Here is an 18,590-nt window from a genome sequence, read left to right on the forward strand (position 1 = left end):
CTCAGCACGCGTACCCACCACTCATATCATAAACACAGAGATCATATTGCACTGAAGCCATATACACGACTATTAGAAATCTAGACCAATTTAAAGAATAAATTCTAAGCACGAGTGAAAATGGAATTTCAATATCTCCCATTATCTGGTACTAGGAGTCAAGGTATAAAATGGTGTAGCTTTTCCTTTCATAAGCACTCACTGTAAAGTTTTCTCTTCTTCTCTCCATGTTATCATTTTCCATTGAGTAGGCTAATGGCTCCCAAATGTCAATCTGTATCAGAATCATCTAGAGCAGGGGTCCTCAAACTATGGCCCTCGGGCCACATGCAAATACAAATATTGTATTTGTTCCCATTTTGTTTTTTTACTTCAAAATAAGATATGTGCAGTGTGCATAGGAATTTGTTCATAGTTTTTTTTAAACTATAGTCCGGCCCTCCAATGGTCTGAGGGACAGTGAACTGGCCCCCTGTTTAAAAAGTTTGAGGACCCCTGATCTAGAGCAGTGGTTCTCAACCTTCTGGCCCTTTAAATACAGTTCCTCATGTTGTGACCCAACCATAAAATTATTTTCATTGCTACTTCATAACTGTAATGTTGCTACTATTATGAATCGTAATGTAAATATCTGATATGCAGGATGGTCTTAGGCGACCCCTGTGAAAGGGTTGTTCGACCGCCAAAGGGGTCGCGACCCACAGGTTGAGAACCGCTGATCTAGAGGGCTTGGAAAAACACAGATTGTTGGCCCCACTCCAGACGTTCTGACTCTGTAGGTTTGCAGTGGGGCCGGAGAACTTGCATTTATAAGGAGAGTCTGGGTGATGATGATGATGGCTTGAGAACCCCTCTTGGAAAACTGCTGGGTGAGAGTATTTGGAAATGTCAAGTCCTTACCTGTCACCCTTTGCAGGCTTCTTCTTTTTTGTTTTTGTTTTTGTTTGTTTGGTTGGTTTTTGGTTAATCCTCACCCGAGGATATTTTTTCCATTGTTTTTTTTTAGAGAGAGAGGAAGGAAGGAAGGAAGGAAGGAAGGAAGGAAGGAGAGAGAGAGAGAGAGAGAGAGAGAGAGAGAGAAACATCAATGTGAGAGAGACACAGCAATTGGTTGCCTCCTGCAAGCACCCTACAAGAGCCAGGGATCGAACCTGCAACCCAGGTACGTGCCCCTGATGGGGAATTAAGCCTGAGACCCTTCTAACCACTGACCAACTAGCCAGGGCCTTTGCAGGCTCCTTGGCAGGTGAAATGGGCTGTGAGCACAATGAGCTAATCTTAGGACCTGGAGATCCTTTAGAGGGCTAAGTAAGGGCTAGATAGAGAAGATGATTTAGCTGGCACTTCTATGCCAGTCAACAGTGCTTCCTCTGCTCTCTATGCCCTCACCAAACACAGAATCTATGCTTCCAGTACACAGCAGGCAGCCATCTTATTAGAAATAATTTCTAAGCAGGAAAGGCATTTCCCAGAGGGGCAATGTTTATTTCCCCCATAGAAAGGCAGATTGGCTGCATGGGAGATATCATTTTTCACTCCCCACATAACTCTTTTGGTAAAACACTTGCAGCTTCCAGCCCGTGGAGCTTTAAGATCACCCACCAGGCTTATAATTGTGGAAGGAACATTGCCATTTTAGGGCCTTTTTGTGATCTCTTTTCAACAATACGAAGGAATTTGATCTATGTGGAGGAAGTTAATGTTAAATTTTCATAAACATCTGAGAAAATTAAAACAAGCTATATTATTTAGGCTACAGCAATGGAGAAGATGATCAAGTTAATTTAAAACTAAGGCACAGCCCTGGCCAGGTGGCTCGGTTGGTTGGAGCATCATCCTGTACACCAAAAGATTGCAGGTTCCATCCCCAGTCAGGGCACATATGGGAGGCAACCGATCAATGTTTCTCTCTCACATCGATGTTTCTCTCTCTCTCCCCCTTCCTCTCTCTCTAAAAACAACAACAAAAAACAACAACAAATAAACAAACAAAACAACATCCTCAGGTGATGATTAAAAAACAAAACTAAAAAGAAAAAACGACTAAGGTATATTCTGGGATACTTCCCCACCCCACATTTAAATATGCTTTCTTCTTCCTCCAGAAAGGTATTATTGTATCTTCTTGCCCCAGAACACTACTAGATACAATCAGTTGTTCTTTTTTCAAAATAAGAGACTGAGACAGGAAATGCCCACTACTGCCTCCTCAGATTAGGGTAGGGCTTCTCAGCCCTGCTCTAGTGACACAGGGACCTGGATCATTCCTTGTAGTGGGGCTGTCCTGTGCATTGTAGGATGTGTAGCCGCACCCTCGGCCTCTACCAACCAGATGCCAGTACCACTCCTGGAGTTGTGACAACCAAAAATGCCTCTAGGCATTGCCAACTGTCCCCTAGGGTGCACAGTTGGCCCCAGTTGAGAATCATCATATTGAATTAGGAAGATGGTTGATTATGTGTAACATTAACTTTACAGGAAGTGTTGACTCAGATATTTTAATAGCTTGTCATGTGAATATTAAAGGGTTGGTTGACCTTCCAACTCAGGTATTGGCCACCAATTGTCTTGCAAAGATGCTATAAAATATAGTAAGCTAATTTTTCAGGTGAGTCCTGAGCCTCCTAGGACCCCAGGAAGAATTGAGAGATCTCCCCATCTACCATACCCGCCTCCGACAGCCCTCCTAATGCCCACGGGGGCCTCCATCCAGGTTATCCCTGAAGTCTGTCCTCTCTCCCACTTTCTTCCCTGTCCCCCCAACAAAAAGCCCTATTGTCTTTACTAGTCTTGAGCCAATTAAGGTATTGATCTTAACTGTGAATGACCAGTCCATTGAATCCTTCTTAGGGATAATTGTCCTTTGAAAGAGCACTTCGAAGTGGGTCTTCTGTAGGAGGAATGTTTAAGAAGGATTTTGGGCCCTTTGGTGATCTCCTGCCTGGACGAAGCCTTGTTCAGAAGCAGGAGCTCACTGACTTTACAGCTGCACAAGTGCTGGGACAAGAAAGATTGTAACTCGGGAACTTAAAAGCAGAAAGCTGCTCTCTGCACCCTTACTGTTCATCAAAGGGTAACCCCTAAGCATTCAGAGAGAACATGAAGAACCACATGCACTTTTGATTAGATCATTGCCCCTACTTTCTAAACATTATTCTTATTTTGACTATTTATTAGCCCACTTCATTCTCTTTTAAAACGCATCTCAAAATCATACACTGATTTTCTTCTGATCTTATCTTTATCCACAGAATTAATGTTGCAGTGACTGTTCAATGCCATTTCTTTTTATGTTATCATTTTGGGTAAAGTATAGAGGGAAAAAAATTGGGGTTCTGTTAAAGAAAAACAAGTGTTCTGACCCTTGTTAAATGGTAAGGAAGATTTTATTCAAGACTGGTGCAAGAGGGTGTTCCAGTATCAAAATAGGGAAAAGAATCCAACTAAACTCCAAATTCAGCAAGGGAGGTGAGGGTAGGAGGGCGATACTTATGGGCTCGAGCCGAGTGAGGGGTCATGGATGGACAGTTACTAAGAGGAGACATCAAGGGTAAGGGGATCCTTGCTAAAAGCAGGCTAAACGCTTACACACTGACAGACAAAGGAGACTCACCAAACTTGAGTGGACACCCCTGAGCCTTCTTTTTGACTAGGTCCTGACCTTGGGTTTACCTTGAGTCCATTGGCTCTGCCCACTTAGTTCAGTCTTAGTGAGAATCCTGACGATTTAGCAGAAATCCCCACCCTTCATATCTGATCAGATGCCTTGTTCCCTGCCCTCCATATCTAGCCATCCTGCAGCCAGAGTCCCCCTTATCCTTGATGTTGCCTCTTAGCCACTTTTTTGTCCACTGACCCCTACCCTGACCTTTGGCTATAATTCTCCACTTGTCCTTATTGTATTCAGAGTTGAGGTCAGTCCCTTTCCCCTACTGCAAACCCCACTGCAGTAATCTCCCCTGAACAGTCTTCCTAACCATCGTTAACAGGTGTCTGAATAATATTTTTAACAACATCAAAGGGTGGGGATGAAGAACTTGACCAGATATCAAGAGTGAGGGATTCCCTCTGAACTGACTTAGCAGGATTCTGGCAAAGACTGGCTGTGCAGGCCCAGCAAGGACAAGGAGGGACACAGAAGGCCAAGGTCGAGGTCTGGTCAAGAAGAAGGCTCAGACGAGCCTGACTAAGGTTTGGTCAAGAAAAGAGTCTTGGTCAGTTCTCACAATTTCTCCACAGCAGCAATTGCACCTCAGAATCCCCCTCCCCTAAAGGAATTCTAAAATCCAGAGGCCTGGGCCAACCTCACATCCACTGAACAGTATCCCCAGCCATTTAGTACCCTCTCCGCTGATTCTGCTGCACAACTAGGCTGAGAACCACTTTTCTAAATTAGGCAAGTCACTCTACAAAAGAGTAGTTCCTAAAATGCAATACTTAGGAACCAAATATTCACCACAAGCCACTGACAAGAGAGAATATTGCCTCACTCCTGGGGTTGGGAGGAAACCCAGATCCGAAATGGTATGTATGGGCAAGTGAGTTCCTCAATGCAGACTCTTCTGCTGCATTCCCTTAAGGTTCGGTACAAATGAGGGACATGAGTATGTTTCAGTTGGTATAGTTTCAGAGTTTTCTGGGTGGGGGGACATAACTGGACGACAGCAGAGGTGTCAGTCCTTGACATTATCTCCCTCAGTGACAACATCATTAATTGAACAACTTTTCCAGAATGGACAAAAAAAAGTGAGCGCCCCTGTGTTCAGGGTCTCAACCTGGCAGTGCAGGGACCGTTCTGAGGCTGACACACCTCCCTCAGTCTCCACAAGTCCTGCCCCCGTTCTTTGCCAGGAACCCCAAGATTCCTGGATTTTACTTAAAATGCTATGCAAATGAGGCTTCATTGTCTCCCCCTTGCAACTCCTGTTGTACAGCAAGGCAAACAGCAGCTAAGGGTACTTAAGGACACATGGCTGGAAAGTGCTGGGTCTTCCAACTCCCACTCATTCCCTGGTGACATCCCTCTGCTGGCCAGGGAGCAGAACAGGCAGGTGTCAGCTGGCTCAGGAAAGGGGAAAGTGAGCACATCTGCCTGAACTATGGGATGGGCGGGATGGGCGGGCGGGCAGGCATTGCTGAGGGCAGGGGGAGCGACTCTTGGGTTAGAGAAAGGTTGCCAACAAGGGTCTGGTGAAAGAACAAAATAGCACCTGCAAAAGTGATTTTATTTCTGGGTCTCCCCTTTCTCCTAACCCAGGAAATGAACCGACAAGTCTGAGAGCCCCAGCGTCCTAGTGCTAATCTAAAAATAGAGGGAGAGGCAACGTGTATTTATTTGAGACCAACGAGAATATTTGTATTTGGGTATCATTAATCCAGGCAGAAGCCCAGATCGTGTTCTGATTGGGAGACAAAGGCTAGGGAAGGGGAACAACTCTATCAGTAGAGGGAAGGTGTTTCTGTTGGTGCAGGTAACATAACTTAGGGATGTTCATTCTCAATAATGTTTTTAATTTTCAGTCCATCAGTCATAAGAACTGCTTTCTTGTTGTCATTGTATACAGTGCTTTTGGGAAACAACATTTCCCTCGGCCCAGTCCAGGGGTTATTTTGCCCTGTTGGTACCATTCCAAGGTCTGAGGCATCAGCCCTGCAGGGCAGTCCCTCTGGCATGGCAGCTCTGCTTACCTTACTGTTTTCACTGGATTGCCTCCAAACGGGGTTAATTTTTTTAAGTAGGGAAAATATTAATAATGGGAGAGGGACTAACATTTATTGAAAAGTAGTAAATGCCCTCTCCAGTGCTTCATTAAAGACCACTTTTCTTAATGCATTCACTACATCTAAAGGTCAAGTATATTTTTGAATAGTGAATAGATTTTTGTGGTTTGGTGAGTCCACAATTAACCAGCTCTAAACACAGTTTGTAAATACTTTTCTTATTTTCTTTTTAGCCTGAAAATCTCTTGTACTACAGTCAAGATGAGGAGTCCAAAATAATGATCAGTGACTTTGGATTGTCAAAGATGGAGGGCAAAGGAGACGTGATGTCCACGGCCTGTGGGACCCCCGGCTATGTTGGTGAGGACAGTGTGTGTGTGTCCCTGCGTGTCACCCTCACCAGTCTTCTTAAGCATTTGAGGCTGGCACATGATCACAGCTGCCTGCATTCCCCTGGAGGGAAGAATAAAAAGAGGGAGAGACACTGGAAGGAGCTGGAAGGGAAGGGATTCCGCTCGAAACCTTTTAAGAGTTGGGGAGAAATCCTGTTTGATTTGGGTGAGGGCCTGACTGGAGGCCAGAACTTGATTTGGATGAATTCCCAGATTCTAATACCAGAAAAGTTCATGTGTTTATGTTTTCAAATGCTTTACAGTGAGAGGCTGAGATAACAATAAGGTGCAGACACAAATAAAACATTTAAAATGTTGAGTTAGAAGCAGCTGGAAGCCAAATGTCGATTGGAGGACTCTGGTTGGAACCTTAGAGAAGTCACTCTCATGAATTAGCCAGTCTTGATCTGCACTGGAGAAACAAAGAATGAACGTTTTCCTTAAAATGAGAAGCCCAGGTTTTTTTTGTACTAAACATGGGGATGCCGAGGAGGCTACTGACAGATAGGAACACACGGACCCTGAGATTCACCTTCTGTCTTCTGGGACCTGGAGAAAAGCCATTGGAACTCTTTGTGAAGTTTTTGAGAATTTCATTTACAGGAATATATTCATTCATTTAGCAAATGTACATTAAAGTGCCTGCTATGTATCAGATGCTATTCCAGGCACTAGGGTGATGGCAGTGAATGAGCCTGTCTTCCTGCAGCTTACATTGTAGTTGGGAGTAACAGACAGTAAACAAAGAAACAAACAAATGAACAGGGTTGTTTCAGATTGTGGTAAGTACTACGAATAAAAGAAAATAAAACAGGGGCATGTGATAGAGTAACAAGGGTGCAGAGGGATTGGAACTGGCTTCAGGGGATAGGGAGGAGACTTGGGCAGCCAGCCATGGGAATTTAGGGGACATAACATTCCAGGTAGAGGCATCAACGTGTACAATAGCCCTAGGTGGGAAAAAGCCCAGGGAGAGTGTACAGGCTAGTCTGAGAATAGTTAAAACTGAGGTTGGAAAAGACTTTTAGAAAACGGAGATTACGGCTGAATTTTCATCATGCAAACCATGATGGTCTTTCTTAATGAGAACAGGAAGCCTGTCCCAGAAGAAAGGAGGGAATATTATACAACCAACATCATTCCTGTTTGTCTTTGGTAGCAACACACAGTCTTCCTCAGAAGGCTGAGGAAAATAGGCCTCACTGTGGGCCTGGGGGCCTAGAGCTTGTGGGAAATTCCAGGGCCCAGCCTTACAGTATTTGCATAGCTGTTGCATTTTTAAGGGAACTCACCAGAGAGGAGAAAAGAGCAGGCTGAGGGAATAACTTCAGAGACAAGGAGGTTTAGAAGGAAGGGATAAAGGTGGTGGGAATGTGTCAGGGGACGAGAAGGTGTGCTCAGTGCTGCTTGGCTCTTGACTGTTGCAGGTGGGGATTGTATCCCTGGGTTGTGTGTATGCACTAGACCAGCTGTGGGCAAACTACGGCCCGCAGGCCGGATCTGGCCCGTTTGAAATGAATAAAACTAAAAAAAAAAAGACCATACCCTTTTATGTAATGATGTTTACTTTGAATTTATATTAGTTCACACAAACACTCCATCCATGCTTTTGTTCCGGCCCTCCGGTCCAGTTTAAGAACCCATTGTGGCCCTCGAGTCAAAAAGTTTGCCCACCCCTGCACTAGACAGAGAACAGATAGTTCTGATCCTATTTAAGAGGCCAGCACGGGTCTTGATGGAGATAATGCCATAGTGAGCCATCTCCGTTCTAGGAGAATAAAGTGATCGGTGTAGGAATAGGCTGGGCCCCGTCGGGGACACTGGAAGCTGTGGCTGTGTCACATGTGCAAATGCATGTGTATGCCTGGGTGGGGCGGTGGGCAGAAACGTGAGCATGTGTGGTGTGCGTGTGGAATTTCTCCAGCTCAGTCCAAGCCAGCAGGCAAGTAGTAAATCAAAACAAATGGACAAGCTTATTCTCATTTCTCTGAGAAGATGGGGAGGAAGAAAGCCTGTTCTGACCACAGACATTAGAAAATGAGAAGGTCTATGAGCTCATGGTGTCCAGGGCCCCTGCCAGGTGGCTCTGCTTCCTCAGCAGGCTGGTGCCCAGGCACTCTGAGCTAAGAAGCTGCAGAAGGTGTGGTGGCTGCCCAGTGTCCCCATTTGGGAAGTCGGCTCTGGGGCTATGATTTCATGTTCTGACAAAGAATGTCCATATTTACATATGCATCAGACTGCTCTCATATTTGGCTCTGAGGTTGGAAAGCTTTAGCACTTTCTAAATTGGTTTTTGCTTCTTTGCATCCTGGCAGAGCCCACAGAAGGGCAGTTTCTCTGGGTCTCTAAGTGACCGCCATTGTCTGGCCTGGTTCTGTTTAGATGTCAGACACTGATGAGTCTGGGGACTGGGAACAGTGTTTAGATGTGGCCCTTATTCCTACTACCCTAACTGGAGGCAAGAGGAGTCCTTGGTAATCCTCTTATCAGATATCAAGTTCTCTATGAGTGGGCAGGGGAAGAGGAGAATTGTGGGAATATAGCAATTCTGTTTCTTCATGTTTAAGCACTGAGGCTCCTGGAAGACCTTTTAGAGCAAGGAAGGGGACACATAGGGAGGCTCCTGTCTCTGTAGACATACCTCGGGCAGTGGCTTGTGTTTCGTCCCCTGCAGTCTACATGGCAGATGCCTATGCAAAGCCCTGCTTACACGTGACCTCCTTGTGATTGCTTTCCCAACACCCATCCTCTCCTTTGTCATCCCAGTTCTTTTCCTAACCCTTTCTCATCATGGCTCTGATTACACTGCCTCAGGTTCCATTTTCATTTGTGTCTCTCCCCACCACGCTGTGGGTTTTTCTAGAGCAGGGACTGTGTCTTACTCATCTTGGCACAGATGCTTGTTGACTGACTAAAAACCCCAAGGTTCTGAAAATCAGCATTTTTTCCCTTTCTCTCCTCCCTTTGTATTCATTCAGCCTGCATTTATTGAATTCCTATTATGCACCCTGCACAGTGGTTTGGTGTTAGGAATACAAATACGAATAAGACATATTTGTTCACAGTCAGTATTACTGTGAGAGACAGAGGGCAACCAGGTACATTGAATAATGTATGGTAAGCACTACATTATTCAACCATTCAAGAATTATTTATTTAGTGCCTACCATCTGTTCTAGGCTCTGAGGATACATCAGTAGAAAGAAAACAAACAGATAAAGGTCCCACCCTCATGGCACTTACATTTGAGTGGGAGCCTGACAGATGATAAGCAAACAGCTATGCATGTTAATTAGTACCTTAGATGGTGATAAGTACTCTGGAAAGAAATAAAGCAGTCAAGAGATGAGCAAGTGTGTGTGTGTGTAGGTGGTTGTAGCTTTAATCATGGTGATGAGGGCAGCTCTCACCTAAGACGATGGTGATGCGGTAAAGACTTAACAGAAGTGAAGAAGCTGGCCGTGCTGTTATTTGGAGGAAAAGTATTCCAAGGGTGCTGCAAAGGCCCTGAGGCATGGAGACTGGGATGAGCAGAGAGGATAATAGGGCAGATAAAGTCAGAGAAGCAATGGGAAGGGCAGGTGCAGACCAGGACTACAGGTCATTGTCAAAATTGTGGCTTTTACTCAGGTGGCAGGAAGCTATTAGAAGGTTCTGAGGTAAGGCATGGCATGATCTGACTTTTACCTCTAAGGTACAGGTTGGCAGAGTGGAAGTGGTGAGAAGTTGCCAGACTCCACATATAATTTGAAGATAGTATCATCAAGATTTGAAAAATTGAAAGAGAAATCCAGGGTAATTCCAAGGATTTTTTGTGTGAGCACCTGAAGTGGCATAGTTGCCTTGAATTGAGATGCCCCTGGGAGGAGCAAGTTGCAAAAATACTATCAGGGGTTTGGGTTTTGATTTTTTAAAGTCTGCAAGGTCAAGGAGGCTGCTGAAATATGAATGAGTCTGAAGTTCTGGAGAGAAATCCAGCCTGGAACTGTGCAGTTTTCTCGTTACACATGGTAGTTAAGTTCTGTGAAGTCCCATGAACACTGAGTTAGTGAAGACGGAGCCACTGCTCCGAAGGAAAGACAGGGTTAGGTTCCTGTGGGCCTCTGATCACATTTTTAGCAACTGATCAATACATACCCTTATTTTATGTGTGTTTCTGTTCAATGACACCTTATTTAATGTTATTGTTGATTTATTAACATTGAACTCATGGCCAACAGCACATGACTCGTTCCTGAACAAACCTGGTCAGACACATGTGTTTTCTCCTTAAGGCACATCCAGGCCTTCCTGTGCTTAAGAACTCTACCACACTTCGGCATTATAATTGGGGCCCATCTGAAACAGTGAAGTCAACAAAACGCACCACAATGTGAAAAATGTGGTGCTAATTAGATCATGAAAACAATACTTGTTTACAGTGTGAGAGCCAAACTAGAGGGCAGAGCATTGCCACTTTGACTCACCTGGGAATGTGCACCATGGGCAACTCAAAGGTTTGGCCACTCTGCTCATGTCCACAAATGACCACAAAAGCATCACGTATGGATTTGGGGGCTAGAAGTAAATTTTAGTGAGTAGGCAAATTAAAATATATGGAATCCATGAGTAATGAGGATGGGCTGTGCTTGGGAGCTGAAATTCTCTGGATGCATTTTAAAGCCAGGAATCTGGATAAGATTGCCAGCCGGGTGGGTATAGATGGAGGACAGGAAAGGCCCCAGGGCTGAGTCATGGGACTCCAGGGTCCATGGAGTCAGCAGCGGGTAAAGTAAGAAGAGAAGCAGGGAGTGTGGCATCGGAAAGTGCTTCAAGTTGGAGAAAGTACCATGTCAGTTGTTGCTACTAAGTCAAGTAAGATAAAGACTGAATGAGTATTGATCATTGGTTTTGGGGATCTTGAATTATAACTTAACTAGAAGCCCAGTGCACGAATTTGCCCATAGGTGGGGTCTGGCCTGACTGCCCACATTGGGAGGGGGGGTGGTGTTGGGAGGATGATGGAGAGCAGGGCCAGCTGGGGGGAGGGGCCGTGGGCAGTTGGCCAGCTGGTCCACCCCCTGATCAAACTCCCGGTCGAGGGGACAATTGCTATTAGCCTTTTATTATATAGGATTATGACTAATTATATCTGTGAGAGCCTGGCCATCAGAGCAATGCCAAGAAGAAGGTGAAACAGGTCTTTGCAAGAAGACCCCAGCATGTCAATCCTGAGGATAGACACAGCCAACTCCACCTGCCATGGGATCTTGGACAAAGAAGCCACAGCCTCATTTCTTCTGGGCAGTTTTCCATTTGACCAGGGCAGAGCCCAGCCATGTGACATCTGTGAGGCAGAAGAGAGAGAGTGTTGTTCTCCCCTCTGACTTGGGGGACACTGCTCCACTAGCCCAGGCCAGGAGCAGAGGGTTGCTGGCTGCTTTTCACTTTAGTTCAGACTCCTTCTGGGTAGAAGTGTTGTTTCAATTTGTGAACACTGTTGTTTTGTTGTCATTATTACCTAAATGACTATTCAATTGAGTAGTTAATTTTGGCAACATCAAGATTATTGCTTCAGTTTAAATTAGCTCACTAATAATGAAAAAATACTAAAAAATGGCTGTTTATCCCAAGTATCCCAATGCACGTAGTGTCATAGAAGAAGGCAAAGGAATCTGAGCACTTGAACTTTACCCTTTGCCCATAGCAGCTGCCCAGATCATACATGCCCTTTATAAGGAGCCATGACCCTTGCAGACTGTCACTTCAGCAGGAGTTGTGGGCATCTCTCCATCCATAAGTGTTGAGTTCCTACCATAGGCAGCACAGAGAGCTCCTCCACTGGAGCATGGCAAGTGGGCAACACAGATCCACACAAGCATGTTTCCAGTATCAAATCACTGACATAGTTTAGAAGCAACATCCCAGATACAGGTGAGATAGATCAGCAAGGGCTGGAACAACTAGGGGAAAGCCGTGGCAGAAGCAGGATTTGAAGAAAGGGTAAGAATCAGGGGAAGATGAGGAGAGTTACAGATGCAGGCCAGCAGGAGAACGAAGGCCTGAGTTATGATTCTTGTATGGTCTGGGAGAAATGAACAGGCTCATTGGGCTTGGAGAGAGGGCGTGCCTAAGTACTCGGAGATAATTTAGGGGAAATGATGGGGCCACCTGGTGGAAATCAGCTCATCAGGATAGCATGGTGACCATCGCCATGGTATTGACCTGGATTTAGATCCGTGTAATTGAGTTGGGTAGAACATTTCCCTCTGTGTCACCAGTAAGGGAGAGAGGCAGAGCTAAGAATGTTAGGAAAGTTACTGCTCTGCAAACACTAATTAAAACATCCAATGGGGCCTCCTGAATCCCTGAATAGAAACAGTAAGTCACGGAAAGCACCCTTTCAGTCAAGTAATTATGAGACGAAAGACACACCTACTCCTATTTGGTAGAGGAAAGCCTGTTGACTAATTTCTTGATACTGCTATTTGCACACTCACATGATTTCTCAGATTCTGTGGGTCTAGTTCTCCTGTTTTCAGAAAGAAAATTAAGGTATTTTAAAAGAAGCCTTTGCCTATAGATTAAGTGACAAAGTGTCTCGCCAGCGGCAGGCGAGCCTGTGCTCTCTCACCAGCGAGGAGATTCAGGAACCAAAACTGCACTTGGCAAAGGGGGAGGAGGGTGGGGCACGCAGGCTTTCACGGCTCTGTCCTGTGTTTGAGTTACATGACACTTTCTGTTTTCATCGGGCCTTACTGAGTGATATTGCCTGTCTCTGTTCCCGTCTTCACTCAGAACAGACAAGAACACGTGGATTACATTGATTGACACCACCCATTTCCATCCTCTTCAGCAACCTAGGTCAGGGCAGTTCCTTTTGTCTTTTTTCATGGTTCCTCTGTTCCCTTTAACCCTCACTCTTCTGTGTAGCTGTTTTCCCCACAGAACTTGATTTTCATTTGTTCACTTAAATATCACATTATAGTACCTGGCTGTAAGCATTACATCATTGTTCTCATTCTCTCAGACTGTTAGTGTTGAAACAGGATTTTATGTAACTGACAAATTGGCATACAGGGCACAGACAGGTGGGCGGAAGACTCAGATAAGAATTTTCTCTTCTCTCTCTGCAGCTTCTCAGTGACAGCCAGCCTCACATTATCACACTGTCCTGGAACCGGGCCCCTAAGTGCTCGGGGGTGGGGGGGGGAAATGTGTAGATCCTGCTGCTTTTATTACCCTTGACACAGTGAGCATGGATGGGGACAGAGCTCACTATCAGAGCGTGAGCAAAGTAACCCACCCTGCCTTGGAGGAGCCCCCACTCCACACGTCCAGTCCCGCTCACTCACTCCTAACACTTCTAAAGCATTTCTCATCCTTCTAGAATTTCTTAATGCTCCCCTTGAAATCTTTGATATTGGGATGGAGTCTCATAGTTTCTAAACTGTTCCATTTTGTTATGATGGAGAGGAGGAAATGCAGTATTTTTTGTAACTTACTCTTTTATTTTTCTTTTAGTGATTAAAAACCAAAATATTGGAATACTCTGCCTGTCTTCTTAGTTTTGAAGTGTAGCTTCAAAAGCTAGGAGGGGCTTAAGTGCAAAAGATTTCAGAAGCTAGGAGGGGCTTAAGTGCAAAGCAGTCCTCCCATTGTGGTCACAGCAGTTAAGGCGGAGGTTGAATCTTGGGAAAAACCTGTAAGGATGGTCTCAGGATTCTCTGTTGCCACGTTGTTCTGAAACGCCTTACTCAGAACATTCTCTTTCCTCATCCCACTGAATTCCAGGTCTCTCCCACACTTTCACACACCACCGCCCTCCCATTTTCCACTCCCTTCCCATTCCGAAGCCTCACTCCCCACCCTCCAGCCACAGTTTGGCTTTGGCAGCATTTGAATAGTAATCCAGCTCCGATCAGAATGGTAACTGTAAACCAGGATGGTGCTTTAATGGGGACTTTTCATGCCTGTGGTAAAATTCAAGAGCTACTAGGAAGATCAGAGTGAGCTGCTCTTTTGTGAAGCATTTTTAGTGCATTACAACTCTACGGGCAGGATGCGAAAGAGAGCAGAGCTATCCAGAAACTTCCACTCTTAACTTTGGGTTGAAAGTAAACCACAGGCAAGGAGCGACCCCGTGTTTCAGCTGTGTTTCTGTTTGCCAGAATGTGGATTACAATATCCTAAACCCAGGTGAAGCAACACCTTTTTAAGATGCTCTCATTGATCTGTTTGTTTTTTTTTTTTTGTAATATCCCTGCTGCTGAAAATTCTACTATTGACAGGAAGTAGGTCTGACTAAGCACATTCAATATTACCTCCTTGTTATAATGCGGTTCTTACCGATGCCCAATTCTCCTCTGAAATGTATTACTGAATTTTATTTTCCTTGATCTTAAGAACTTTATTTACCCTGTGAGAACAGGCCACAGCGGGGTGGAGCTGTTCCTTCTCACCCCCTGTGGACACTCCGCAGGGACAGGACACTGTCTAGGATCCAAGTGTCTAGCCCTGGACACAATCCCTGGTGGCATTCCTCAGCACGAGGGGAAGCACAGCTTCCATTTGAGCTCTTTTCCACAAAGGCCTGACTCCAGGACAAAAGTGCAGGTCCCCTTTAAGACAGAAACTGAGGTGTGGGAAGCGAATGAGCTCTCCGAGGTCCACCAGCACAGACCAGGCCGTAATTCTGTCCTCTGAGTCAGTGCTGGCTGAGGTGACAGAGGTGATGCCCTCCATCCATGGACAGTCTTAGGGTGTTAAGGCACTCTCACGGAAGTTCAGGCTCCCGCTAGGCACCTGCTTCTCTGCCAGGCTCCTCCTGTGAAGACCCCATCACACTTACCAGCCTGCCTGGCAGAGGAGAACTTGAATCCAGCCCCTAAGGGTTGGGATCGTTCATGAGCCACTTGGGAAAAGCCATGATATTGAAAGAAGCCTTTACTCCCTCTGGCCATGACTGACTTCCATCTCTGAGGGCCTTTCCTCCCCACTGTGACATGCATGAAGTCGGAGTCAAAGGCCTTTCTCCTTGGCCTCTTCAGGGAGGCGAGGCCAGGCAGCAAGAGAAACATGAACCTTAGACTAAGCCATGGGCCAGCAAGTCGCCTGTGCCAGCCTCTTCTTGCTCACATCATCGGCTGCGTGACAGGTTGGACCTTTTAAACCCATTTGGAAGACAGAACCTCATTCAAAGACAGAGCTGCTGTTAACCTTGGAGTCTGCTCAGCTCTATCTCAGCAGGAGGGGGAGATGGCAGGAGTTTTACATACTCCAAAGACTGAGGGACAAAATTAGAATATGCCCATTTTTATAAGTAGTCTTCTGGAACAATTTTTCTAACCTCCCTTTAAAAAAGAATTATAACTGGGGCCAATGAAAACAAGATTGGTTAGAGCTGGGCATTGCATCCTTATAGCTACTGAAAGGATGGGAGGGGACTCAGGGTGATGGAGAAGGTACTCTTGATGACACCTGGCCTGGAGGTAAGAGAGTGTGGGGTGAGGGCCGGGGGGGAGGGTACAGAGGGCCCTGGAGAGAAAATATGGAAGGAATAGTCTCCCTCTTGCCTCAATAAATGCAGATCCACAAAGGTGCCATGGCAAGCCAGAGTTCCACGGCCATCACAGGAATCTCTAATATTACAACAAATTGTCCTGTTTCCAAAGCATTGTCTGTCAGCATGAGGAGCAGGCGATTCCTGGGCTGCAGTGTCTAGAATGGTGCCTGGATAGAGTGAGGACTGTGTAGACAGGTTGGTGACTAAGTGAGCAGAAGGATCAATAACTAAATGAACAAAGGGACCAGCTGGACAGGAGGCGTGTGTCGGGGGTTCTAAGGCTCCTTCCAATTCAGATTCAAGTTCTCATGCCCTGTCCTTCCATCGCACGTGGGCCGAGCTCAGTCCTGACTTCTGAAGGCTTTAATTAAAAGGGTGAAAAATCTTAATTTATGAATCACTTCAATATGTTGATTTAGAATCAAGTGAAAAAAAATGATTTCAAGGATCTATCTGTCCATCCTTATTTCTAGACAATAACTTTTGCTCCTATGGTTTTACCAACTTTTCTTCCTTACATAATAACTACCACTAATGATATCTATAACTTGTTGTGTGCTTATTATTTCCTGTAAGCCACATAATAAGTTTAAAAGTTGGACTCTATTAATGTTCCATTTTACAGATGAGCAAACTGGAGGTTTAGAGAGAGTAAATGACTTGGCCAAGTCACATATATAGTAAGTGATGGATCCTAGGTTTCCTTCACTCAGAAGGCAATATGCCTGTTTAAAACTTCTTAAATCCAGGCAACTAAAGTTGTTTTAAGTGAATGTAACCTAAATTTCACATCTTTACCTCACATTTAATTCTGCAATGATCCTTTATATCCCCCCTACTGCTTCATCTTTACACCTGCTACTTTATTATTAGAATACATGAGGCATATTTTCACAGCTCCACTAGCCACAGCAATGTGCTCCCTCCCCACCACCACCCCCTGCCGCGCATCTTTCCTATTCTTTCCATTTGCACTGTCTCTATCATTTGACTGTTGGAGGTAATATATTATTTCCTTGGATATGTTCAGAGTTTTATTTAGAGTGAGTTAAGCTTAAAAAGCAATCACACCTCTTCAAACTTGCCATGATCTTATCTGTCTTGGCCTGATCACTGTCCTCAGGAAGCAGCGGAGGCAGGATTACTCCCACGGCTTGTGTCTGCAGGGAGTGCCCAGACAGCAGTGCCATGGATGCAGGGATCAGGTCTGCCTTCTTCACCCCACAATCCCATTGCCTGACATGGACCCCAACCCATTAAATGATGGCGTAGAGGGAGAAACACCACCTCGGGGCCATTGTTTCATTTTCTGGCACCGAGGGCTGCACCTGCCACCCTGGAAATTGTGCCTCTGTCCCATGCCCACTGGAAGTGGTTATCTTTGAAGTACTGAGAGGAGTGGTACTCAAACATCCATAGAGGAGAACAAATTGCCTTGAACATGAGCTTCTGAGCTTGGGAGCAGGGTGGGTTCTCAATCTCCTCGTCTCTCAGCAGCAACTGCTCTTCAGGCTGCCTTGAGAGGATCCACCACTTACTATCCACTGTAAGAGCCTGAGGATGGATGATTGTGGCCCTACCTTCACCCCTCCAAGATAGCCACTCTCCTTTTTTCCAGTTCAACTTCGTTAAGCCATTTCCTCTCATTCAGTAAGGAAAACGGGTGATTTAATTGTTTTTAAAAACAAGATGAAAGGTTTCTGAAATTTTTAATTTTCTTTTTGCAATCGCTGATATCTTTCCCTTTACCAGGAAGCCTTGCTCTAAATCAGTATATTTCAACTTAGTTTACAGAACACGTTTCCTATCAAGTGGAATTTTCCACTGTAGGTAGGTGGTGAGTCTCACAGCAGTAAATACCATTATTTTATATTTTAAACCTGCTGTTTCACTGAAGAGTGTGAGTTAAGCCTGGGGCTGAGAAGGACCACCTCTGTCCATGGGTAGCTTCCGCTGGTGGGATGCTCTTCTGAGGCTGCATGGTTTCCGTGGAGATTCACTTCTATTTCCTGGTATAAACAAAACAAGCCAATATGATGCTGTTCCTATCAGGAATAGCCAAGAACACTGAATAAATGGCCTCCGAGATTTGACCAGGAAGGAGGTTTTAAGAGATCATTTAACAAAGTATCCTTTCTGCCTTTTAACCCTAAATCTAGAAATTCTGAGATCCTGTTAAAAGGTTTTATGGAGAGCAGCAGGAATGTCAAACGTATCTGCACACAGAGCACTGGGGCTAATTCTGTCTCTTTAATCCCCAAATTCCTGTCAAAAATCATTTGCTTAAGGACAGGTATTTAGTGATTGATCTTATACCTAATACAGGCACTTCCCAATTGACAGTTGAATTCCAAAATTAATTTGTTGCCCTCTTATTTTTTTCTTATTTTTTTTCCTGTACCTACTCACTAGAAATATTTGAGGCAGCTAAGTTTATTTGTAAATCACTTGTATGGAATTTGGAAAATGTTTTCTTATAGAAATAGCTGTGTGTGTTGAGTAGTTTGGGTTCAGTTGAATAACCATTTGATGAACAATCACAGTGTGTGAATCTCATTTGACAATGAGGTTCACACAGCAGTGAATGGATGCATAAGGTATAGTAGGAGCTTACAGCAAGGCTAGTGTATTATAGGATTTTGTTCAATGGACCCGGGAACCCAACTGCCCTGCCCAACCCAGGTAGAGCTGCCTCCACCCCAGCGCTAGGTTCTCCTCCTCTAAAAGGCTGGCTTTGGCCAAGCTTAAGGGATAATCAGAAGGTGAGACCTGCCCTAGCTGGTTTGGCTCAACGGATAGAGCATTGGACTGTGGACCGAAGGGTCCTGGGCACCCTGGCCGGGCCCTGGTTGGGGGCACGTGCTGGAGGCAACCAATCGATGTGTCTCTCTCACATCGATGTTTCTCTCTGTCTTTTCCTCTCTCTTCCACTC

General features: G+C 45.1%; 1 protein-coding gene across 1 annotated transcript in view; it reads left to right on the top strand.

The window, feature by feature from the left end:
- CAMK1D (calcium/calmodulin-dependent protein kinase ID) overlaps positions 1–18,590 on the top strand; it is a 412,726-nt gene that overhangs the window by 356,080 nt on the left and 38,056 nt on the right. Inside the window, exon 7 of the mRNA XM_005876600.2 lies at positions 5,955–6,081. Within this exon, the coding sequence (XP_005876662.1) occupies positions 5,955–6,081 (127 nt within the window). The remainder of the gene's footprint in view (positions 1–5,954; positions 6,082–18,590) is intronic.

The sequence above is a fragment of the Myotis brandtii genome, unplaced genomic scaffold (assembly GCF_000412655.1).
Source record: "Myotis brandtii unplaced genomic scaffold, ASM41265v1 scaffold49, whole genome shotgun sequence".
Classification (NCBI taxonomy): domain Eukaryota; kingdom Metazoa; phylum Chordata; class Mammalia; order Chiroptera; family Vespertilionidae; genus Myotis; species Myotis brandtii.